The sequence below is a fragment of the Podarcis tiliguerta genome (genome assembly GCF_965153285.1).
Source record: "Podarcis tiliguerta genome assembly, chromosome: 1".
Lineage (NCBI taxonomy): Eukaryota > Metazoa > Chordata > Lepidosauria > Squamata > Lacertidae > Podarcis > Podarcis tiliguerta.
The window spans coordinates 130,493,144-130,513,137 of NC_139534.1; the positions used below are offsets into that span (position 1 = coordinate 130,493,144).

Sequence of the window (19,994 nt, forward strand, 5' to 3'; positions counted from 1 at the left end):
TTTTTATTGATTTTCACAGGTTTTACAAATTTACTTATATTTCAGTACAGTCGTATCTTGGTTGCTGAACGCCTTGGAACACATACATTTCGGCTCCTGAGCAATCAAAAACCGGAAGTGAGTGTTCTGGTTTTCGAATGATTTTCGGAAGCCCAATGTCCGGCACAGCTTCCGATTGGCTGCAGAAAGCTTTCTGCAGCCAATCAGAAGCCATGCTTTGGTTTCTGAACATTTTGGAAGTCTACTCGACTTCCGGAACGGATTCTGTTTGACTTCCAAGGTACAACTGTATATGTTTTTCTTAAAATTGTTGACTCCCCACCCTTACTTCCATGGTCTTTTATTCCACCTTATACCTACTGTTTTATATGACATACTTTAATACAAAATAACAACAACAACAACAACAACAATATTTATTTATTCATACATACATACATACCCTGTACATCTGACTGGGTTTCCCCAGCCATTCTGGGAGGCTTCCAACAAAATATTAAAAAATACATTAAAACATCAGTCATTAAAAACTTCCCTAAACAGGGCTGCCTTCAGATGTCCTCTAAAACTCAGGTAGTTGTTGATTTCCTTGAAATCTGGTGGGAGGGCGTTCCACACGGCGGTGCCACCACCGAGAAGGCCCTCTGCCTCATCATTGTTTTCATTGCACTGCTCATAATTCGGACTCTGCCCGCCTTTTCATTTGTCTACAGCAGTTCTTCAAATAGTCAAATCCTCTTTTCAAGCTGTCCTAGTTGGGGGATATCACTGCAGGAAGGAGTTCCACAGTTTAACTCTGCTCTGCGTACAGATGTGCTTTCATTTTTGCATCCTGAATCTCACGGCAGCGTTCGGTCTCCGGGCCCCAGCTGACTCCCGGATGGGCTCCTTTCTCTCCGCAGGGCAAGAGGTTCGAGATCCTGCCCGACGGCTTGCCCTCTGCCCGCAAGCTCACCTACTACACTGCCTGTCCCCTGCGCTCGCGGCACCTCCTGCAGCTCCTGAGCAACAGCCACCGCCTCTACATGAACCTACAGCCCGTATTGCGGCAGATCAGGAAGCTGGAGGAGAGCGAAGGTAGGAACCGCCCCGTCTCGTCTCTTCCTTGCTTCGGCCTGGGTCTTCCGCCTGCCAAGGGTGCTAGTCCACAAGGTTTTGAGCAGCCAGGAGAACAGGAAGCTGACGTCTACAGAGTTTAAAAGTGCAGCTGTGGGAACGGAAGCCACTGTGACCCCCTTTTCTAGGGATGGGAGGACACGGAGGAGCTGTGAGATTATGGGGGGGAGGGACTTGGTTGAGTTGTAAAGGGAAATAAAGGTAAAAAGTAAAGGGACTCGGGTGGCGCTGTGGTCTAAAACCCTGAGCCTCTTGGGCTTGCCGATCAGAAGGTTGGCGGTTTGAATCCCCACGACGGAGTGAGCGCCCATTGCTCTGTCCCGGCTCCTGCTAACTTCATAATAATAATAATAAATTTTATTTATGCCCCGCCCTCCCCAGCCAAGGGTGGCGAACACCCGATATAAAAACCAAATTGATTGAAATACAGCTTAACAACAAGATTAAAATACAACATTTAAACATTTAAAATACAGCCTCATTTCAATGGAAACTCAAGTCAAAAACCTTTTGGGGAATGAAAATGTCAAGTCTTCACCAAGGCTAACTATCCAGACTGGTCCTACATGGGACAGAATAAAGGCAAGGAAGTCCTTAGCAGTGTGAAAGCACGCCAGTGCAAGTAGATAAATAGGTACCATTGCAGCAGGGAATCAGATTGATAACCCAGCTGGCGGCTGGAGAAAGAGAGGGGTGTGGTGCCGTGTCCCTCCCATGACTCTCCCCGGCTTTGCTCCCCAGAGAAGAAACAGTACCGCGAATCCTATATCAGCGACCTGGAAATGGACCAGATGGAGAAACGTTCACGCGCGAGCGGCAGCAGCTCCGGGAGCATGAAGCACAAGTGCCTCTCCCGCCTCTCGACCGCCAGCCACAGCAGCTCACACACGTCTGGAATCGAGGCTGACCCCAAGCCCAGGGGCGAGCAGGGGGGCGAGGAGGACTTTCTGCTGCCCTCCGCCCACCACAAACTGAGGGCCTGCAGCTCCCTGACCAGCCACGGCAGCTCCCACACTTCGGGCGTGGAGAGCAGCGAGAAGGAGCGCCTGGAGGAAGAAGACTCCTCCCAGGAGGACGGTAAGTCTGGTGGCAAGGGCAGCGCCGAGCCTGCGGGGCCCTCCCTTTGGGGACAGATGGGCTGCTTATATTTCTACGAACCCCCACAAAAAAAGCACGTAGGGCATAGGATGTAAATCAGATCACCCAAAGGCCTGATTAAAAAGGAACGTTTCTGCCTGGTGCCTAAAGGTGTGTAATGAAGGCGCCAGGCGAACTTCCCTGGGGAGAGCTTTCCACAGACAGGGAGCCACTGCAGAGAAGGCCCCGTTCTGGTGTTGCCACCCTCCAGACCTTTCGATGAGGGAGCATACGAAGAAGGGCCTCAGATGATGTTCTCAGGGTCCGGGCAGGTTCATATGGAAAGAGGCGGTCCTTGAGGTATTGGGGTCCTGGGCCGTTTAAGGCTTTATAGGTCAAAACCAGCACTTGGATTTGGGCCTGGAAACAGATTGTTAGCCAGTGCAGTCAGACCATAGACTCATAGAATCATAGAGTTGGAAGAGACCACAAGGGCCATCGAGTCCAACCCCCTGCCAAGCAGGAAACACCATCAGAGCACTCCTGACATATGGTTGTCAAGCCTCTGCTTAAAGATCTCCAAAGAAGGAGACTCCACCACACTCCTTGGCAGCAAATTCCACTGTCAAACAGCTCTTACTGTCAGGAAGTTCTTCCTAATGTTTAGGTGGAGTCAGTGTAATATGCTCAAACTGTCTTGCTCCGGTGAGCAACCTGGCCATTGAATTCTGCACCAGCTGAAGTTTCCGAACCGTCTTCAGAGGCAGCCCTACATGAAACGCATTGCAGAAATCTAACTTTGAGGTTACCAGAGCACAGACAACAGTAGTTAGGCTATCCCTGTCCAGATAGGGGCGTAGCTAGGCCACCAGCCAAAACTGATGGAAGGTACTCCAGGCCACTGAGGCCACCTGAGTCTCAAATGACAGCAAAGGATCCAGGAGTACCCCCAGGTTGCGAACTTGCTCCTTCAGAGGAAGTGTAACCCCATAACAGAACATCACAAATCGTATCGCAAGACCTTTATTGGCATCACATACAACATCCCAAACAAATCAATACAGAATTTCCACTTCCCCAGTGGCACAAAACATTTGCTAAAAGGAAGGAGGCAGAGCAGTCTATTGTCATATATCGAGGTCTCCAGGGAGATCAGACATAGAATCATAGAATCATAGAGTTGGAAGAGACCACAAGGGCCATCGAGTCCAACCCCCTGCCAAGCAGGAAACACCATCAGAGCACTCCTGACATATGGTTGTCAAGCCTCTGCTTAAAGACCTCCAAAGAAGGAGACTCCACCACACTCCTTGGCAGCAAATTCCACTGTCGAACAGCTCTTACTGTCAGGAAGTTCTTCCTAATGTTTAGGTGGAATCTTCTTTCTTGTAGTTTGGATCCATTGCTCCGTGTCCGCTTCTCTGGAGCAGCAGAAAACAACCTTTCTCCCTCCTCTATGTGACATCCTTTTATATATTTGAACATGGCTATCATATCACCCCTTAACCTCCTCTTCTCCAGGCTAAACATGCCCAGCTCCCTTAGCCGTTCCTCATAAGGCATCTTTTCCAGGCCTTTGGCCATTTGGGTTGCCCTCCTCTGGACACGTTCCAGTTTGTCAGTGTCCTTCTTGAACTGTGGTGCCCAGAACTGGACACAGTACTCCAGGTGAGGTCTGACCAGAGCAGAATACAGTGGCACCATTACTTCCCTTGATCTAGATGCTATACTCCTATTGCAGTGTATTTTGACAACAAAAAAACAAATAGAGATATTTAGCCACTAACTAGGTGAGCTCCTGATCATTCCCCAGTAATAGAAAATGTATGACCTCTGACTCTGGTTTCCAGTTGGGGATGCAGAGTTGATCTAGAAATTGCTGGCGGAGACCAGCATATAGTTTACAATTGAGAACCATATGTGTGAGGGTTTCCACCAAGTGGTCTTCACCTGGGCAAGTTCTTTCTCCTTCCACCCTGCCTGAGAACCTTCCCCAAAGGAGGTTTGATGGGTTTGAATTAAACCTGGCCAGCGAAAATGCCCTTCTTTCTTGAGGGTTAAGCAGAAATTCAAGGTAATGATGGTTAGCTTCATGTGGCCAAGAAAGTTGAAAATAAAGAGGGGAATATGTTTTCTCTGCTGCTACTGTTATCATAGAATCATAGAATCATAGAGTTGGAAGAGACCACAAGGGTCATCAAGTCCAACCCCCTGCCAAGCAGGAAACACCATCAGAGCACTCCTGACATATGGCTGTCAAGCCTCTGCTTAAAGACCTCCAAAGAAGGAGACTCCACCACACTCCTTGGCAGCAAATTCCACTGTCGAACAGCTCTTACTGTCAGGAAGATCTTCCTAATGTTAATGTTAGTTCTTGCCTTTCAATTACCGAGCATCACGTTCTTGTCTCCATTACCGAACGTCACAAATGCAGAATAAACCCTATAGGATTGTTGACAAGTGATCAGTGAAACAATTTCAATCCAAGGTCAACGAAGAAACAACTAAAAAAGGGGAAAGGGTTTCTTGGTTTCTGGCTGCAGCCTTGCACCTCTTTTCAGTTTTTGGAAAGATCGCAGTCACGTTTCTTGTCTGCTTTGACGCAAAAGCATCTGCAAATACGGTACAATGAAAATGTCATTGTTTTTCCAAAGCCCACACGTATGAGGATGGGCAGGGCTGGATTTAGGTTTGATGAGGCCCTAAGCTACTGACGCTAACGGGGCCCTTTATATGTCCAGCTGTCCTTTGCAAACAACAAATTGTCACTTTTTTTTGTGTTGAATATATGCTATATGGTCATTTATGGACCCAATAGGTATCTAAAGCCATTTGCACATGTTGACATGCGACCAGTCCATGCAGAATGTAGGCACCCTATATATAGAAAGGAGCAAACCAGTGATATTTTAGGGAGCAGGCTAGCAGGCGGGGGCCATGACTTACAACATAGGAGCCTACACAACACGAAACACTGTAGGTTTTATTTTAATTGTTTTTTTTATCTTATAGTTTGGAAATGTACATCCAGGTTTTTTTCCTTTACATTTTTTGGGGAGCCTCCAAGAGAGTGGGGCCCTAAGCTATAGTTTGTTTAGCTTATACAGTCATACCTCAGGTTATAGAATCATAGAACGGTAGAGTTGGAAGGGACCCTGAGGGTCATCTAGTCCAACCCCCTGCAATGCAGGAATATGCAGCTGTCCCAGATGGGGATCAAACCTGCAACCCTGGCATTATCAGCACCATGCTCTAACCAACTGAGCTAAGTCCCTATTACAGCCGCTTCAGGTTGCGTTTTTTCAGGTTACAGACCACCGAAACCCTGAAGTACCGGAACGGGTTACTTCCGGGTTTCGGCGGTCGCGCATGCGCAGAAGCGCTAAATCACGCTTTGTGCATGCGCGGAAGCGCCGAATTGCAACCCATACGTGCGCAGATAAGGGTTGCAAACGTTGCAGCTTGCAAGCGTGCATCCCACACGGATCACGTTCGCAACCCGAGCGTCCACTGTACATACAGTGGTGCCCCGCAAGACGAATGCCTCGCAAGATGGAAAACCCGCTAGACGAAAGGGTTTTCCGTTTTGGAGGTGCTTCGCAGAACGAATTTCCCTATGGGCTTGCTTCGCAAGACGAAAATGTCTTGCGAGTTCCTGCGATTTTTTTTCGCTCCCCACCCCCTTTTTCTAAGGCACTAAGCTGCTAATAGCCTTTTAGCAGCTAATCCGCTAATCCCTTAAGCCTTTAATAGCCGCTAATAGCCGCTAAACCGCTAATAGCGCTAATCCGCTAATGGGCTTGCTTCGCAAGACGAAAAAACCGCTAGACGAAGAGATTCGCGGAACGGATTCTTTTCATCTTGCGAGGCACCACTGTAAATCCTGGATGGGGAATCCCAAGGTCCTCTGCATGGGGGATGAGACGATGCTCTGCTGTGTCCTCCGTGCTCTTCCCTGTACTGCAGCCGCCCTTCCCCACTCCCATCTCACACCCCTCCATCTTTGGTTCAGAAATAGAGATGCTGGTCGATGACCCCCGAGACCTCGAGCCCACGAGCGAAAGGTCCCTGGACGACGTGAGTCCCGACGTCTGCATTTACATCACTGAAGACATGCTCATGGCCAGGAAGTTCAACGGGCACTCAGGTAAACCTCCCAGGAGGTCGGCATAAGCAAGGAAGCAATTAACAACAACAACAACAGCAATTTATTATTTATACCCCGCCCATCTGGCTGGGTTGCACCAGCCACTCTGGGCGGCTTCCAACAGAATATTAAAATACAATAATCTATTCAACATTAAAAAGGGACGCGGGTGGCGCTGTGGGCTAAACCACAGAGCCTAGGACTTGCCGATCAGAAGGTCGGCGGTTTGAATCCCCGCGGCAGAGTGAGCTCCCGTTGCTCAGTCCCTGCTCCTGCCAACCTAGCAGTTCGAAAACACGTCAAAGTGCAAGTAGATAAATAGGTGCCGCTCCGGCGGGAAGGTAAACGGCGTTTCCGTGCGCTGCTTAGTCATGCTGGCCACATGACCCGGAAGCTGTACACCGGCTCCCTCGGCCAATAAAGCGAGATGAGCGCCGCAACCCCAGAGTCGGCCACGACTGGACCTAATGGTCAGGGGTCCCTTTACCTTTACCTTTTTATTAAACATTAAAAGCTTCCCTAAAGAGGGCTGCCTTCAGATGTCTTCTAAAAGTCTGGTAGTTGTTGTTCTCTTTGACATCCGGTGGGAGGGCGTTCCACAGGGCGGGTGCCACAACCGAGAAGGCCCTCTGCCCGGTTCCCTGTAACTTGGCTTCTCGCAGCGAGGGAACCGCCAGAAGGCCCTCGGCGCTGGAGGCTCGGCGGTAGAGTGTCTGCTTTGCACACAGAAAGTCTAAGGTTCGTGGAATTATAGAGTTGGAAGGGACCCCCGAGGGTTATCCAATCCACCTTCTTGCAGTGCAGGAATCTTGGCTAAATCTCAGAATCACTCCCTGCCCGGCAGCGTCTCCAGAAAAGACTCGTGTCTGGAAACCCCAGAGTGCTGTGACTCAAAATCAGGCAGCTTTCTATTTGAATCAACTCCTTCTTCAGAACATCTTCAGGTGGCGATGGGAAACACTTCCTGCCCCTAAAGCCCAGGGAGGATGAAATTTAAAGGATATTTAGTTAAATATGCTAAGATAATTTAAATAGAAATACTTGCAAATACCAGAACGGCCTAGGATTTAAATATGTGATTTTATATAATAATATGTTTAAAGTTTATATGAAAAGAAGTTAATTGACTAAGTAAATTTTATGAGAAATTAGTCTTGGAAAACTGTTACAATGATATACATGGAAATTCAGCCAGGGGGATTTGAGGAAGTCACCTAACAATGTTAATAATAGTGGAATAATTACAGTTAAGATTTATGTGTGTTCGTTTGTTTATAAATTTGGAAAATCAATTTTTAAAAAATGAAAATAAATAAATAAAGCCCAGCGGAACTGCTGCCAGTCAGTGTGGGTAATGCTGAGCGTTTGGCAATGGCCTCGGCGTGATCAACTCCTGCCCGGAAACCAATGGCCCCACTGTGGAAGGATGTGTGGATCCAGAATTGGCCTCCACAGTCACTTACGGACTCATTGTTAAAACCGTGTCTATGGAAGACAATCTTACTCAGCTACAAGTGTTGGCCAAAAAAAGAATACTGAGCTAGATAGACCAAGAATCTGTCTTGGTATGAGAATAATAATAATAATAATAATAATAATAATAATAATAATAATAATTTATTATTTATACCCCACCCATCTGGCTGAGTTTCCCCAGCCACTCTGGGCGGCTCCCAATCAAATGTTAAAAACAGTACAGCTTTAAATATTAAAAACTTCCCTGAACAGGGCCGCCTTAAGGTGTCTTCTGAATGTCAGGTAGTTGTTTATCTCTTTGACATCTGAAGGGAGGGCTTTCCACAGGACGGGCGCCACCACCGAGAAGGCCCTCTGCCTGGTTCCCTGTAGCCTTACTTCTCACAATGAGGGGACCGCCAGAAGGCCCTCGGCGCTGGATCTCAGTGTCCGGGCTGAACGATGGGGGTGGAGACGCTCCTTCAGATATACGGGACCGAGGCCGTTTAGAGAAAGTTTCCTACATTCTTAAATATCCCAGAATCACATATTTGTTGATTTGGAAAGGGACCACAGGGGTCATAAATTCGAAGCCCCTGCAATGCAAGAATCTTTCTCCCCACCCGAGACTCGAACCCACAACCCTGAGATTAAGGGTCTCACTCTCTGCCGACTGAGCTACCCATCAGAAATCAAATAAACATCTTTGATTTCTTCTGAGAAACCCTGCCAAGCTATCGAAGCAATAATACACAGGTGAGGTTGTATCCAGCTATGCCATGCTCAACAAAGGAGAATCGTAGAATTGCAAAGTTGGAAATTGGTGCTAGGGGTCATCTAGTCCAACCCCCCCCCCCAGCAGTGCAGGAATCTGAACATAGTGCACCGCGCAGCAAAATTCATTAAATAGGGATAAATAAACAATCCGTGCCAAGTTGAGATTTCCCAGGAAAAATAAGTAATAAGCAAGAGCTACATAATCTCACCATCCATTCAAACTGTAATGGCTACAGTCAGTTTAATCAATACCCTGAAACTGAAACTGAAATTGTGTTTTGTCTTAAAAAGCTATCAGATGATAAAAGAGTGGACGGGGTCTAATATCACATTGGCACTTCTTGTTCCAAGGCGTGATAAATGTGGACCGTCTCTGCACAAAATGGCTTTCGGGGATATATTACCAGTTCTGTCTCTTGAGCCACGTTCGCCCATTCCCACATTCTGAAAATGCAGCCGGGTGGTGGCGAAGCAATCGGATTTTTCCATTACGCTAAAAAGCAGGCTTCTGATGTACTGTTCCCTAAGCGGTCCTTAGCGGTTCTGTTAAGAACTGGGCCACCCTTGAATAATGATGAATTCTTGGCTCTTTGCTTTCTTGTTTCCAACACAGGATTAGTCGTCAAAGAAGTCAGTTCATCCACTTCCAGCTCCTCGGAGACCGTGGTCAAGCTTCGTGGCCAAAGCATTGATTCATTGCCCCAGGTTCGTAAGTTCTGCGTGAGTCCATAAAGTTCTGCATCCGAGGCCATAAAACCATAGAATTGTGGAGTCTCTAATTCAGGGGTCAGCACACTTTTTCAGCAGGGGGCCGGTCCACTGTCCCTCAGACCTTGTGGGGGGCCAGACTGTATTTTGAAAAAAAGATGAACGAATTCCTATGCCCCACAAACAACCCAGAGATGCATTTTAAAGAAAACCACACATTCCACTCATGTAAAAACAGGCTGATTCCCGGACCGTCCGTGAGCCGGATTGAGAAGGCAGTTGGGCCGGATCCAGCCCCTGGGCCTTAGTTTGCCTACCCCTGCTCTAGTGCAGGGATGTCAAACAGGTGGATCGTGATCTATTGGTAGATCACGGGGTGTCTGTGGTAGATCGCTGGACCCTCCCCCCACCCCGCAAAAGCTCAACAACTTTCGTAGATCACTGCCAGTTTTTTTTAATAGTGGGAGCAGATCTCAGTCTCTTGAAAGCTGGATGTGCCTGCTCTAGTGTTTCCTTAAGCCAGTGGTTTTCAGCCCGTGTGCCGTGGCACCTTGGGGAGCCTTGAAGGATGGTCAGGGGTGCCGTGGGCAAGACTGGCCTCTTTCCTCCCCTCCTTCCTCTGATCCCCTCTTGCGTCGCTGCCTCCCAAAGGCTTGCAGGGCTGTTTGAGTTTTATAAATTTTTTATTAAGGTAAAGGTAAAGGTACCCCTGCCCGTACGGGCCAGTCTTGCCAGACTCTAGGGTTGTGCGCTCATCTCACTCTATAGGTCGGGAGCCAGCGCTGTCCGCAGACACTTCCGGGTCACGTGGCCAGCGTGACAAGCTGCATCTGGCGAGCCAGCGCAGCACACGGAACGCCGTTTACCTTCCCGCTGGTAAGCGGTCCCTATTTATCTACTTGCACCCAGAGGTGCTTTCGAACTGCCAGGTTGGCAGGCGCTGGGACCGAAAGACGGGAGCACACCCCGCCGCGGGGATTCGAACCGCCGACCATGCGATCGCCAAGTCCTAGGCGCTGAGGTTTTACCCACAGCGCCTGCCAACCTAGCCACCCGGGTAAATTTTTTATTAGTTTTTATTAAATATTACAAGAAAATAAAAAGAAAATAGAAATAGAAACAAAAATCAATACATAACACTGTATACCTGAAGGAGCGTCTCCACCCCCATCGTTCTGCCCGGACACTGAGGTCCAGCTCCGAGGGCCTTCTGCCGGTTCCCTCACTGCGAGAGGCCAAGTTACAGGGAACCAGGCAGAGGGCCTTCTCGGTAGTGGCGCCCGCCCTGTGGAACGCCCTCCCATCAGATGTCAAAGCGATAAACAACTACCTGACATTCAGAAGACATCTGAAGTCAGCCCTGTTCAGGGAAGTTTTTAATATGTGACATTGTAGTGTATTTTTCATCTTTGTTGGAAGCCGCCCAGAGTGGCTGGGGAAACCCAGCCAGATGGGCGGGGTACAAATAATAAATTATTATTATTATTACTGTAAACTCATTTGTCTACGTATTTTCCAACACGCAGACTAGAAAAGAAAAGAGACGAAAGCTAAAAGAAAAGAAAAAAATACTTTTCATAATCAATAATGCCAAATTTATACTTCGAACATATATATGTGTGTGTGTGTGTGTGTGTGTGTGTGTATATATATATATATATATATATATATATATATATATATATCCTAGTTAAAATATTCTAAAAGACTTCCACCGCATTCAGCACACGTCTCTTAGTTTCTACTTCACCTTTACACCTGTTCTTCAGTCACTCCTTTTTCTTGAGTTCTTTCATACTCCATCAAATCTTTGTGTTCTCTATATTCTTCACAAGGTTAGTCTAAGCACGACCAAACTTTCGTATTTGAGGCTTGGGGGGCTGTTTGTTGCAGCAGCCCTGGCTGCAAGCTCCACAGGCGAATGGCACCTCTGGGGCTGGCCAGGGGGTGCTGCTTGCCAGCAGCTAAGGCAGCCTCAGAGTAAGCAAAGGAGGGAGGGAGCCCAGCCAGCCAGTCCGCCATCCCTTGCTGTTGGGAATGGACGGACAAGTCCCAGGCCTCTGGGGGGCAGTGTGAGGAGGCACCTCTTTTTGGAGATGCTCAGAGACCAGGGGCGGCAGCAGCGGCAGCTGCCCAGAGGACTCCCAAGGAGAGGGAAGGAGGCTGAGGGAAACCTCCACAAGGGAGGGTTTTCGAAAAGGGGTGAGGGGCTGCCAGTTCTGCAGGCAAGGGGGGACCCTACTGGGCTCCTGGGTCCCACAGGGGTGCCACAGAAAGAATGTAGTTGGTCAAGGGAGCCATAGATTCCAAAAGGTGGACAGCTTCTGCCTTAAACCCTTCTATGGTTCTATGGTTATATTTTCTGAGAATCCTCCAGAAAAATAATCTCTCAAAGGACCTGTTGATGGCATTTTACCATTGTTCTGTGGAAAGTGTATTAACTTATGTTCTGTGTGTGTGGTTTGGGAGCTGCACGGTCAGGGAAAAGAGAATGCTGTCCGGGGTTGTAAAGACTGCGGAGAGAATAATTGGGTGCACTCTTCCCACCTTGGATCAAATCTACGCTTCCAGGTGCCATAAGAAAGCTGCAGAGATAGCGCAGGATAGTGCGCACCCCGGAAATGATCTCTTTCAGCTTCTGCCTTCTGGAAGAAGGTACAGGGTTATAAAGACTAGGACTAGCCGCCTGAGAAACAGTTTCTATCCAAATGCGATTTTGGTTTTAAATGCAGTGTAAGGTAGTCTCTGTGGGAGTATATTATATTTAATGATGGGGTATCAGAGGGGTTTTTTTTGGGGGGGGGTTAAGGGACGCGGGTGGCGCTGTGGGTTAAACCACAGAGCCTAGGACTTGCGGATCAGAAGGTCGGCAGTTCGAATCCCCACCACGGGGTGAGCTCTCGTTGCTCGGTCCCTGCTCCTGCCAACCTAGCAGTTCGAAAGCACGTCAAAGTGCAAGTAGATAAATAGGTACCACTCCGGCGAGAAGGTAAATGGCGTTTCCATGCGCTGCTCTGGTTCGCCAGAAGCCACTTAGTCATGCTGGCCACATGACCTGGAAGCTGTATGCCGGCTCCCTCGGCCAATAAAGCGAGATGAGCGCCACAACCCCAGAGTCGTCCGCGACTGGACCTAATGGTCAGGGATCCCTTTACCTTTAAGGTAGTCTCTGTGGGAGTATATTGTATTTAATTATGGGGTATCAGAGTTTTTAGAGGGCTAACCAGGCTTGTTGGTTTTTGAAGGTCTGATGCGGATTTTTTTCAATTTCGTGGTTCTGTATGGGACAATGACAATAAAGATTATCATTTCCTGTTTCCTGCAGACGGCCTGCCGGAAGCCAAAGACCTCCACTGACCGGCACAGCTTGAGTCTGGATGACATCCGGCTCTACCAAAAGGACTTCCTGCGACTGGCCAGCCTCTGCCAGGAGACAGCCCAGAGCTACACCTTCGGCTGTGGCCACGGCCTGGCCGAAGAGGGCCTCTACTGCAACGGCTGCTTGGCGCAGCAATGCATCAACATTCACGACGCTTTCCCGGTCAAGAGGACCAGCAAGTACTTCTCCCTGGATCTCGCCCACGAAGAAGTCCCGGAGTTTGTCGTCTGACGCTGCCTCTTCAGAAACGCCTCCGGAGCTGGGTACTCAGGAGGGAGGTTGACCCAAGAAAGAGGACCACGGATTATTTCTGGTGCCATTGCAGGGGGAATATATAGAGATATATAGTCCCCGTCAAGATCTCTTCTCGGATACTACACAGATACTGTGTGTTGCACTTTGACAAATATGTGCCTGTCCCAAAGGCTGGTTCTTTACGAATCGATGTCTGGAAACACGGCGGTCTTCTGTCCTGGGAAAAGGGGAGGCCAGCCTTGAGCACTTGTTGCACTCTCTCGTTTTGACAAGAAAAACAGATGCACAAAGATTGGCTTTTTAATTTTATTTGCCTCACGCCAAGCTGCCGTCTTTCTTCCGCGCTTCAGGTGGCCGTGGCTTCTTCCTGCGTCACATTTTGCAGCTTTCTTTGGGTCGGCCGTCGTGGGATCGATGCTGAAAGCGAGGACATCAGTCTCTATAGTCTTCTTTCTCCCCCCCCAACCCTTTTTACTTCCTGCACTGTGTCAAGCCAAAGAAATCGTCCCAAACGGGAAGCCATTGAGATCGCAGGCGTGAGCAATAACTGACCAAAGGGACTTCGTCCTCCTTCGGTCCAGAGGCCCGGGGGAGGGTGGCAAGTGTGTCGCGATGCAGTCTGGCCACCATTTTCCTGTTCTTCCCCACCGAAAGGAAAAGGACTGTGGTGACATCATCTCCCATCTGATATTTTGTGTTGTTTACAAAAGAAAAAGGGGAAGAAAAAAACAGGCCTAAAAACCGATGTTCAGAAAAGTGGGATTTTGAAAGCTGCTGGAAGCGTTTTCATTTGAGGTGGAAACAACCTCATGAACAGATAATCTGTCAGGATGTAGCAATAAGGTTTGCTGACCAAAGTACCTTAAATTTGAGAGAGAAAGAGAGAGATTATATATAAAAAATGCGTATATAAGTATAGAGAGGAGTATTTGTTTATTGTATGCTTGAACTTGCAGCTTTCCTGTTTTATGTTTTGTTTTTCTGTTTTAAATGCCTTTTGTAGAAAAAGTTAACTACCCCCCCAAACACCCCATGTTACATATATAGACAATCTTATAAGCTCTACTTACACACAGGGAAGAAAACTTGCTCCCCTTTTCCTTTTGCTGTCGAGGGGGGGCGTGTTGTTGCTGCGTCGTAAGCATGGCTTCTTCCTCACCCCCATAATATATCTTTTCTTTTTTTGAACTGGGTCTTCTGAGAGATGCTCCCTTCTGCCATCCTCTGACCACAGGCTCGTTAGGAGAATAGTTTCGCCCCCTTACCATTCAGCATAGCTCTTATAAAACAAGCACGCCAAATATTTTGCAAATACAGTAACATTTGTGGGCGGCAAACGCATCTTTGACCTGACCTCCTATGTGCAGCTATAGCAAGATTGCATCTTACGTGCGTTGAGCTTGCACGATGTCGACCATAAGCGGTTGGAAGCAGACCGGTTGGAATCGCGCAGCTGAACTCCAAACGAGGTAGAAATCTTTATAGAGCTCCTTACGTTCTCCGGCTTGCTTGAGGGGCAAGGCCTGCTCAGGGCACCACCTCGGCGAAGCTCGTGCAAGATCTCGCAGGGCCATCTGGGTTCCTGCGAGATTTCGTGTGAGCATCCCAGAGCCAGTGTTCTGGGCTGGCCTTCATCCCCAAGTTAAGGCAGAGAGCTTAAAAGCTCTTTTTTCCTGGATCCGTGTGGTTTACCGGGCACAAAAGGAGCTTTTAATCTCTCTGCCTTACTTGCACACACCTGGTAGCTGCAGACGCGACTCCAGGGGTTTGGGCATATATGATTTCCGTGCGTACGCAGAACCCTTGGAACCAAACCTCCACGTAAGATGTACAATATTTATTAGTCTTCCGTGGAATAAAATAGCGCAAAGGTATGTGCACTGCCAGAGAGCTGGAATTGGCCGTGACTTCTGCTTCGTGATCCAAGCAGTAGCAAACATATTTCGGGGAGGGGCAGCCCCATAGCCTGTGCTGAGCAGCGTTCCCCATAGCCTGAACTTTGAGCCGAGAGCTTTAGAAGGTGATGCTCGGCTTCTCCGTTCTCCTGGAAAAGTTGTGCCGTTCTCCAAGGGGAAGGAGGCTGGTGTTCAGAGGATAGCCTTGTTGGAATTACGTGTTTTCAGTAAATGGGTGTGGGTTGTCCCCTCTCTCAAATTGTCCCAAGACCTTCAGCCGTTCTGCGGGAGCGGGGGGAGCAAAACGATTTAAGTTTCTTAGCACGATGCCTTTTGAAAAAAGCACGCGAACAAATATTTTTTGAGAGGTTTTGTATTCACAGCCATACAGCATCGCCATATTTTGATACACTTGTCTTTTTTCTAACTGGAGCCTTCTTAAATATATATATTTACCTGTATATATATATATTATTTTATAAAGCTGAAAGCAAGGATATTTTTCTAAAGAGGCAGAAAATTTCCATTCTTTCCTTTCCTTCCCCACCTTCCCCCTGTTTTGGTATCCAAATAGGCTGACCAGCTAATCAGTATTAACAGTTGAGCCAAGAGAAGTCTCAAGTTGGGCACGTCTAGATTCTGCCAATTGCTTCCGATGAGCTTTCACCAGTACCTGCGCTCCTCAGCATGTCAGCACAAGATGTTTGCAGCTTCCTTTTGAGATTTTGCTTTGTGGTACAGGCAGGGATGTGCTTGTTTGTGTGTCGTAAAACAGTAGTTGCAGTGAGACTGCATGTCCTTTATGTTGTGCTTTGCCATTGGCACTGCCCGTTTGGCACAGGCGCCCCCTCTTCTCCATAGCATTCTGCTACCAGCCGTTGCAAATGGCAGACTCCACCCCCCCCCCCGGGCAGGCCAATCTTAATCCCTCCTCAGCCAAGGATGGCGACCTGTCAGGGCTTGTCTTGCCCTCACCTGGGGATTCAAGCACCTGGTAGGCTGCAATACACGGAGAGTGGACCGTGTTGGGCTTGGAGGACTGTACATAAAGGAGCAATGTTGTCATTGCTTGCCTTGTTCCTCGCTTCCCATTGGACAGACCTCTTGTCATTTGATGCACCATCAGAATTTGCCCGCCCAGATCTGTAGACAGAGGCTGGATCTTAAATTTCGGCAAGGGACGAGGCTGACCTTTCACTCTGGTGTGGTGGTCAGAGTGCTTGAGAAGGGCAGGTGATATTACCAATAAGCTTGGCTGGTTTACTTGGGAGACTTTGTTTTGGAGAGGGAAGAGGAGATTTTTTGAAACTAGCCGTTTCCCAGTCTCACGTGAATGCCACAGCATCGCACAAGTCAGCCATCGCGGTTTGCATAACCCTTTCCTCTGTGTCTCTTGAGACACAGGTAATAACAGCGACAGCTCACCTGAGGCGACCCTTTCGTCCGTCCCAGATGCATGGCTGCAGCCAAATTCCTTGATTCCAATTCCTATCAATCAGCTTTTTGTCATTGCTGTTCCTGATCTGAACTTCTGAACGATCTAAGGCAGCCTTTGCTAACCTGGTGCTGTGCAGAGTTGTTTAAACTACAGTTCCCATGAGCTTCCAGCATCATGCAGCTAAGCAGATGGGAACTGGGTCTAAACACCTTTGCACAACACCAGGTTAGCCAAGGCTGATCTCAAGTCATAATATCAGGCGGCAGTCAATTTGTACGGTGAAGCTGCAGGCTGATATTAAATGCAGATGCACACACCCTGATCTAATCTGAGTTGGATTCAGATGAGCATCTGTGGAACACCTGTGAAGTCGTTATGCGGTGATGAGAATTTTCCTCCATAGGGTCTAGCCACATGTGAAGGCCAAGTCTCGGCACGCTGACTCAGCCGATTTGAAACATGAGGGAGGTGAGCTCAAAAGTGCCTTATTCCCAAATGCCACAGGTGGGCACACGGCTTCAGCTGTGCTTGCCGTTTGGTGAAGTTTGAAGCCGCCTCCGTCACCCAGCCCGTTGTCTTGTGTCCGATCAAAAAGGAGAAGCTCTGTAGATAAAAACAATTCTTGCCATTAGAGGGCAGTATCACCCTGGCGACTGAGCGGAGGAATGTTCCGGATTTCGGTTCACCGCTGTGTTGACGAAGGCGAGCGTTGCGCCTTGCGAGACTGAGCTGTGTGATTGGACAAGCCATCTCGTTTCTCGTCTTTCTGGCTTTTGGTGTAGAAGTAAAGATGCTCTGCGGACATCATCGGAAGCCGTATCTCACGGTCGCACAAAAGCCCAGGCTGGATCTGTGGGTCTGTGTTGCCGCTGCTTCAAATAAGACTTAAAACAACAGCAACAGTTGACCTGGTGTGCGGTCGGTTGTCTGGCTTCTGTGTGATAACACTTGCCTTGCAGGGAATGATAGCTTTGTTTTATAGAACCAGCTGTGAGGGTCTTTGTGTGTAAACTTTCAATTTATTTGGACGGGTTCAGCTGAAAACCCACTGCTTGTGTGTAAGTCTTGCATGGCGGCATAAGCCAGGGACAGAGACCTCGAGCAATGAGTGCAGGCGGAATTAGACGCATAACCAGACTGCACTCCAGGAAAAATTTGCCTTTGTGGGTCCAAGCAGTGTCTTCCGAGATGTGCTGGTGGGTCCCAGTTGATGTCGGCGGTGTGACAAATGTGTGATTTGTTCCTTCCCGATCCCCACAGCAATTGGGGGCAGAATTGCCCAGCTGGTTCTAAGGGTGGGCAAGGCCTTCCGATGGCAGCAGGGCCTGCCAGGTAGTGGCACCGTCCTTGAGAAGTCCAACCTCACACCTGAAGAAAGGTCAGCTCTGGGGACGGGCCCGCAACTCGGTGCTTGCATCCAAAGCAGCGCGAAGTCTCTCCTTCCGTTAGTGCAAGGATTTGTGCTGTGGGACGTCCCCCTCGCCTGCACCCTCCCCAAATCTGCTCCGGATTTAGCAGGCCAGGGAGGGGGGAAAGTGCCAAGCTAACTCCTTGCCCTAACCGGGCGAAGGACTCAGCACCACTTTGGATATGAGTCCCTGCTTTGCACGCCTCGCATCCCAGCTTCTAACCCTGGCATCTCCAGCGACCAACTTGCAGGGCGGAAAGCCGCTGCCAGCCAGAGCGAGACACTATATTCCCAGGTAGACCAGTGGCTTGGCTCAGCGTGGTTGAAGGCAGTCTGTTCACACTTCTGCCTGCTTCATGTTTTCAGAGAAGGTGCCTTACAGGGAGTCAGGCCAGCTCAGAATTCCCTACATCAGCGTTTCCCAAACTTGGGACTCCAGCTGTTGATGGACTACAACTCCCATCATCCCTAGCTAGCAAGGACGGTCAGGGATCATGGGAGTTGTTGTTGTCCAAAAGAAGCAGGAAACCCGTGTTGGGGAAACACTGCTCTACACTGACCGGCAGTAGCTGTCCGGGGGCTCGGGCAGCGGACATTCCCAGCGTGACCCAGAGGTGCTGCTTGAAATTGCACCTGAGACCTTCTTTCTGCAAATCACTGGGCTTGGCGGCCTCTAATGCGCAGGGATGTTCAAACTCCTCTTGACCCCTTCCTCAAAGGGAGGCGTGTTGGTTCCTTGCCACATGCCCTCCCCTTTCCATCAGCAAAAGACTTACGGGGTGGGAGCTGCATGGAACCAACCCCTGCACCACTGCTCCTTTAGACCTGAGCAAACCAGAGCCGCAGAGGTCCCTTCCGGGGTCACCGACCGGGGGCACGAACGTCGTGACAGCCTCCAGGGTCCTCACTGTGCGATGAGGGGCGGCACTGAATTGCGCCACTGGGGAAGATAGCCTTTGGCCCGTAACGCGTTGGTGTGGTTTAAGGGTATGGAAGAAGCAAGTCCTTTTGTATTATAGATGTCCAAAGGAGGCCATATGCTACCAGCCTGTATTTTTATATATATCTCTATCGTATATACTTTTTGCATTTCTGGGAACTCTTTGCCGGGTCTGGGTGGCGCCCCGGTTGCCGTCGCCGCAGACCCCCAGCTCCAGGCGCTGCACCGCTCAGACGAGCCCCTGCTCCTTTCTGTGAAAGGCTCTTCCCCGTCCGGGCGGTGGGCAGTGGCGCGCCAGCAGCCGGGAGCAACGCGCTGAAAGGAGCATAGCCAATTTGCGTTTGTCACGCGGGACGTTTGCAGTGCGCGGCCTTCTGTTCGAAGAAATGACAATAAAAGTCGCAGTTTACATTGCTGTAGCTCCTCTGGTCTTTTTTTTTGAGCGGAGCGTCTCCCTCCCCACACTAAGGGGGTGCTGGGGAAACCCAGCCGTCAAAATAGCACATACGTATCTGCATTCTCGACTGGCGACCCAGAGAGAGGTGAGTCAGAGGAGAGAAGGTGGAGCCATAGAGTCGTCGTAAACACCTTGGAGATCCAGCATAACAAAGAGGGGCATGTTTGCCGTTGTGAATTCTTCCTTAAGTCCTGAGGCAGCCATAGGAAAGCTATAGTCCCTCTTCCTCACTTATTCACATAAACTGTGGAACTCTCTGCCACAAGAGGCAGGGATGGTGGACACCAACCTAGATGGCTTGGAAGAGAATTAGACAAGTTCTAATTCTGAATTCTAATCTAAGAGTGGTTGGGGAAACCCAGCCAGGTGGGCCGGATATTATTATTATTATTATTATTATTATTATTATTATTATTATTATTATTATTATTAACAGAGGAGAGGGTTATCAACGACAACCAGCCACAAAGGCTAAGCTCTGCCTTCGCAACTGGCCACAACATCGCTTCTGAATACCATTTGCTGGAAACCACAGAAGGGGAGAGTTGCTCTTGTTTTTTTTTAATTAATATTGAACTTTATTAAGTACAAATTAGAAAAACATACATATTTACAACAAAAGAAAATACAAAAGAAAAAGAAAATACATATAACCAAGGAAAAAATCAGAGAATATTTTATCTCTTTTCATATTTACAGTTATTTATACCTCTATAAAATGCTATTCACAATAAAGGAGTGAAGTGAAAGGTAAAATATCAGAAAAAAAGAACAAAGAAAAAATAAAGAAGTAGAAAAAGATCAAAAGTGAAAATTTTTAAAAGTAGATAAGTATTCACTATACATAGGCATTTCCAATCTATATTTATATTTGATTGTATACCGTATTTTTTGCACCATAACACTCACTTTTTTCCTCCTAGAAAGTAAGGGGAAATGTCT

General features: G+C 48.4%; 1 protein-coding gene across 3 annotated transcripts in view; it reads left to right on the top strand.

Annotated features, from left to right (window-relative positions):
* Window positions 1-19,010, top strand: part of FRMD6 (FERM domain containing 6) — a 148,304-nt gene extending 129,294 nt beyond the window's left edge. For all 3 annotated transcript variants that reach the window (XM_083436730.1, XM_083436731.1, XM_083436729.1), the window contains 5 exons: window positions 903-1,077; window positions 1,858-2,193; window positions 6,206-6,340; window positions 9,186-9,277; window positions 12,606-19,010. In XM_083436730.1, coding sequence (XP_083292856.1) covers window positions 903-1,077; window positions 1,858-2,193; window positions 6,206-6,340; window positions 9,186-9,277; window positions 12,606-12,890 — 1,023 coding nt within the window. In that variant the 3' untranslated portion in view covers window positions 12,891-19,010. The remainder of the gene's footprint in view (window positions 1-902; window positions 1,078-1,857; window positions 2,194-6,205; window positions 6,341-9,185; window positions 9,278-12,605) is intronic.
* The last annotated feature ends 984 nt before the right edge of the window (window positions 19,011-19,994 follow it).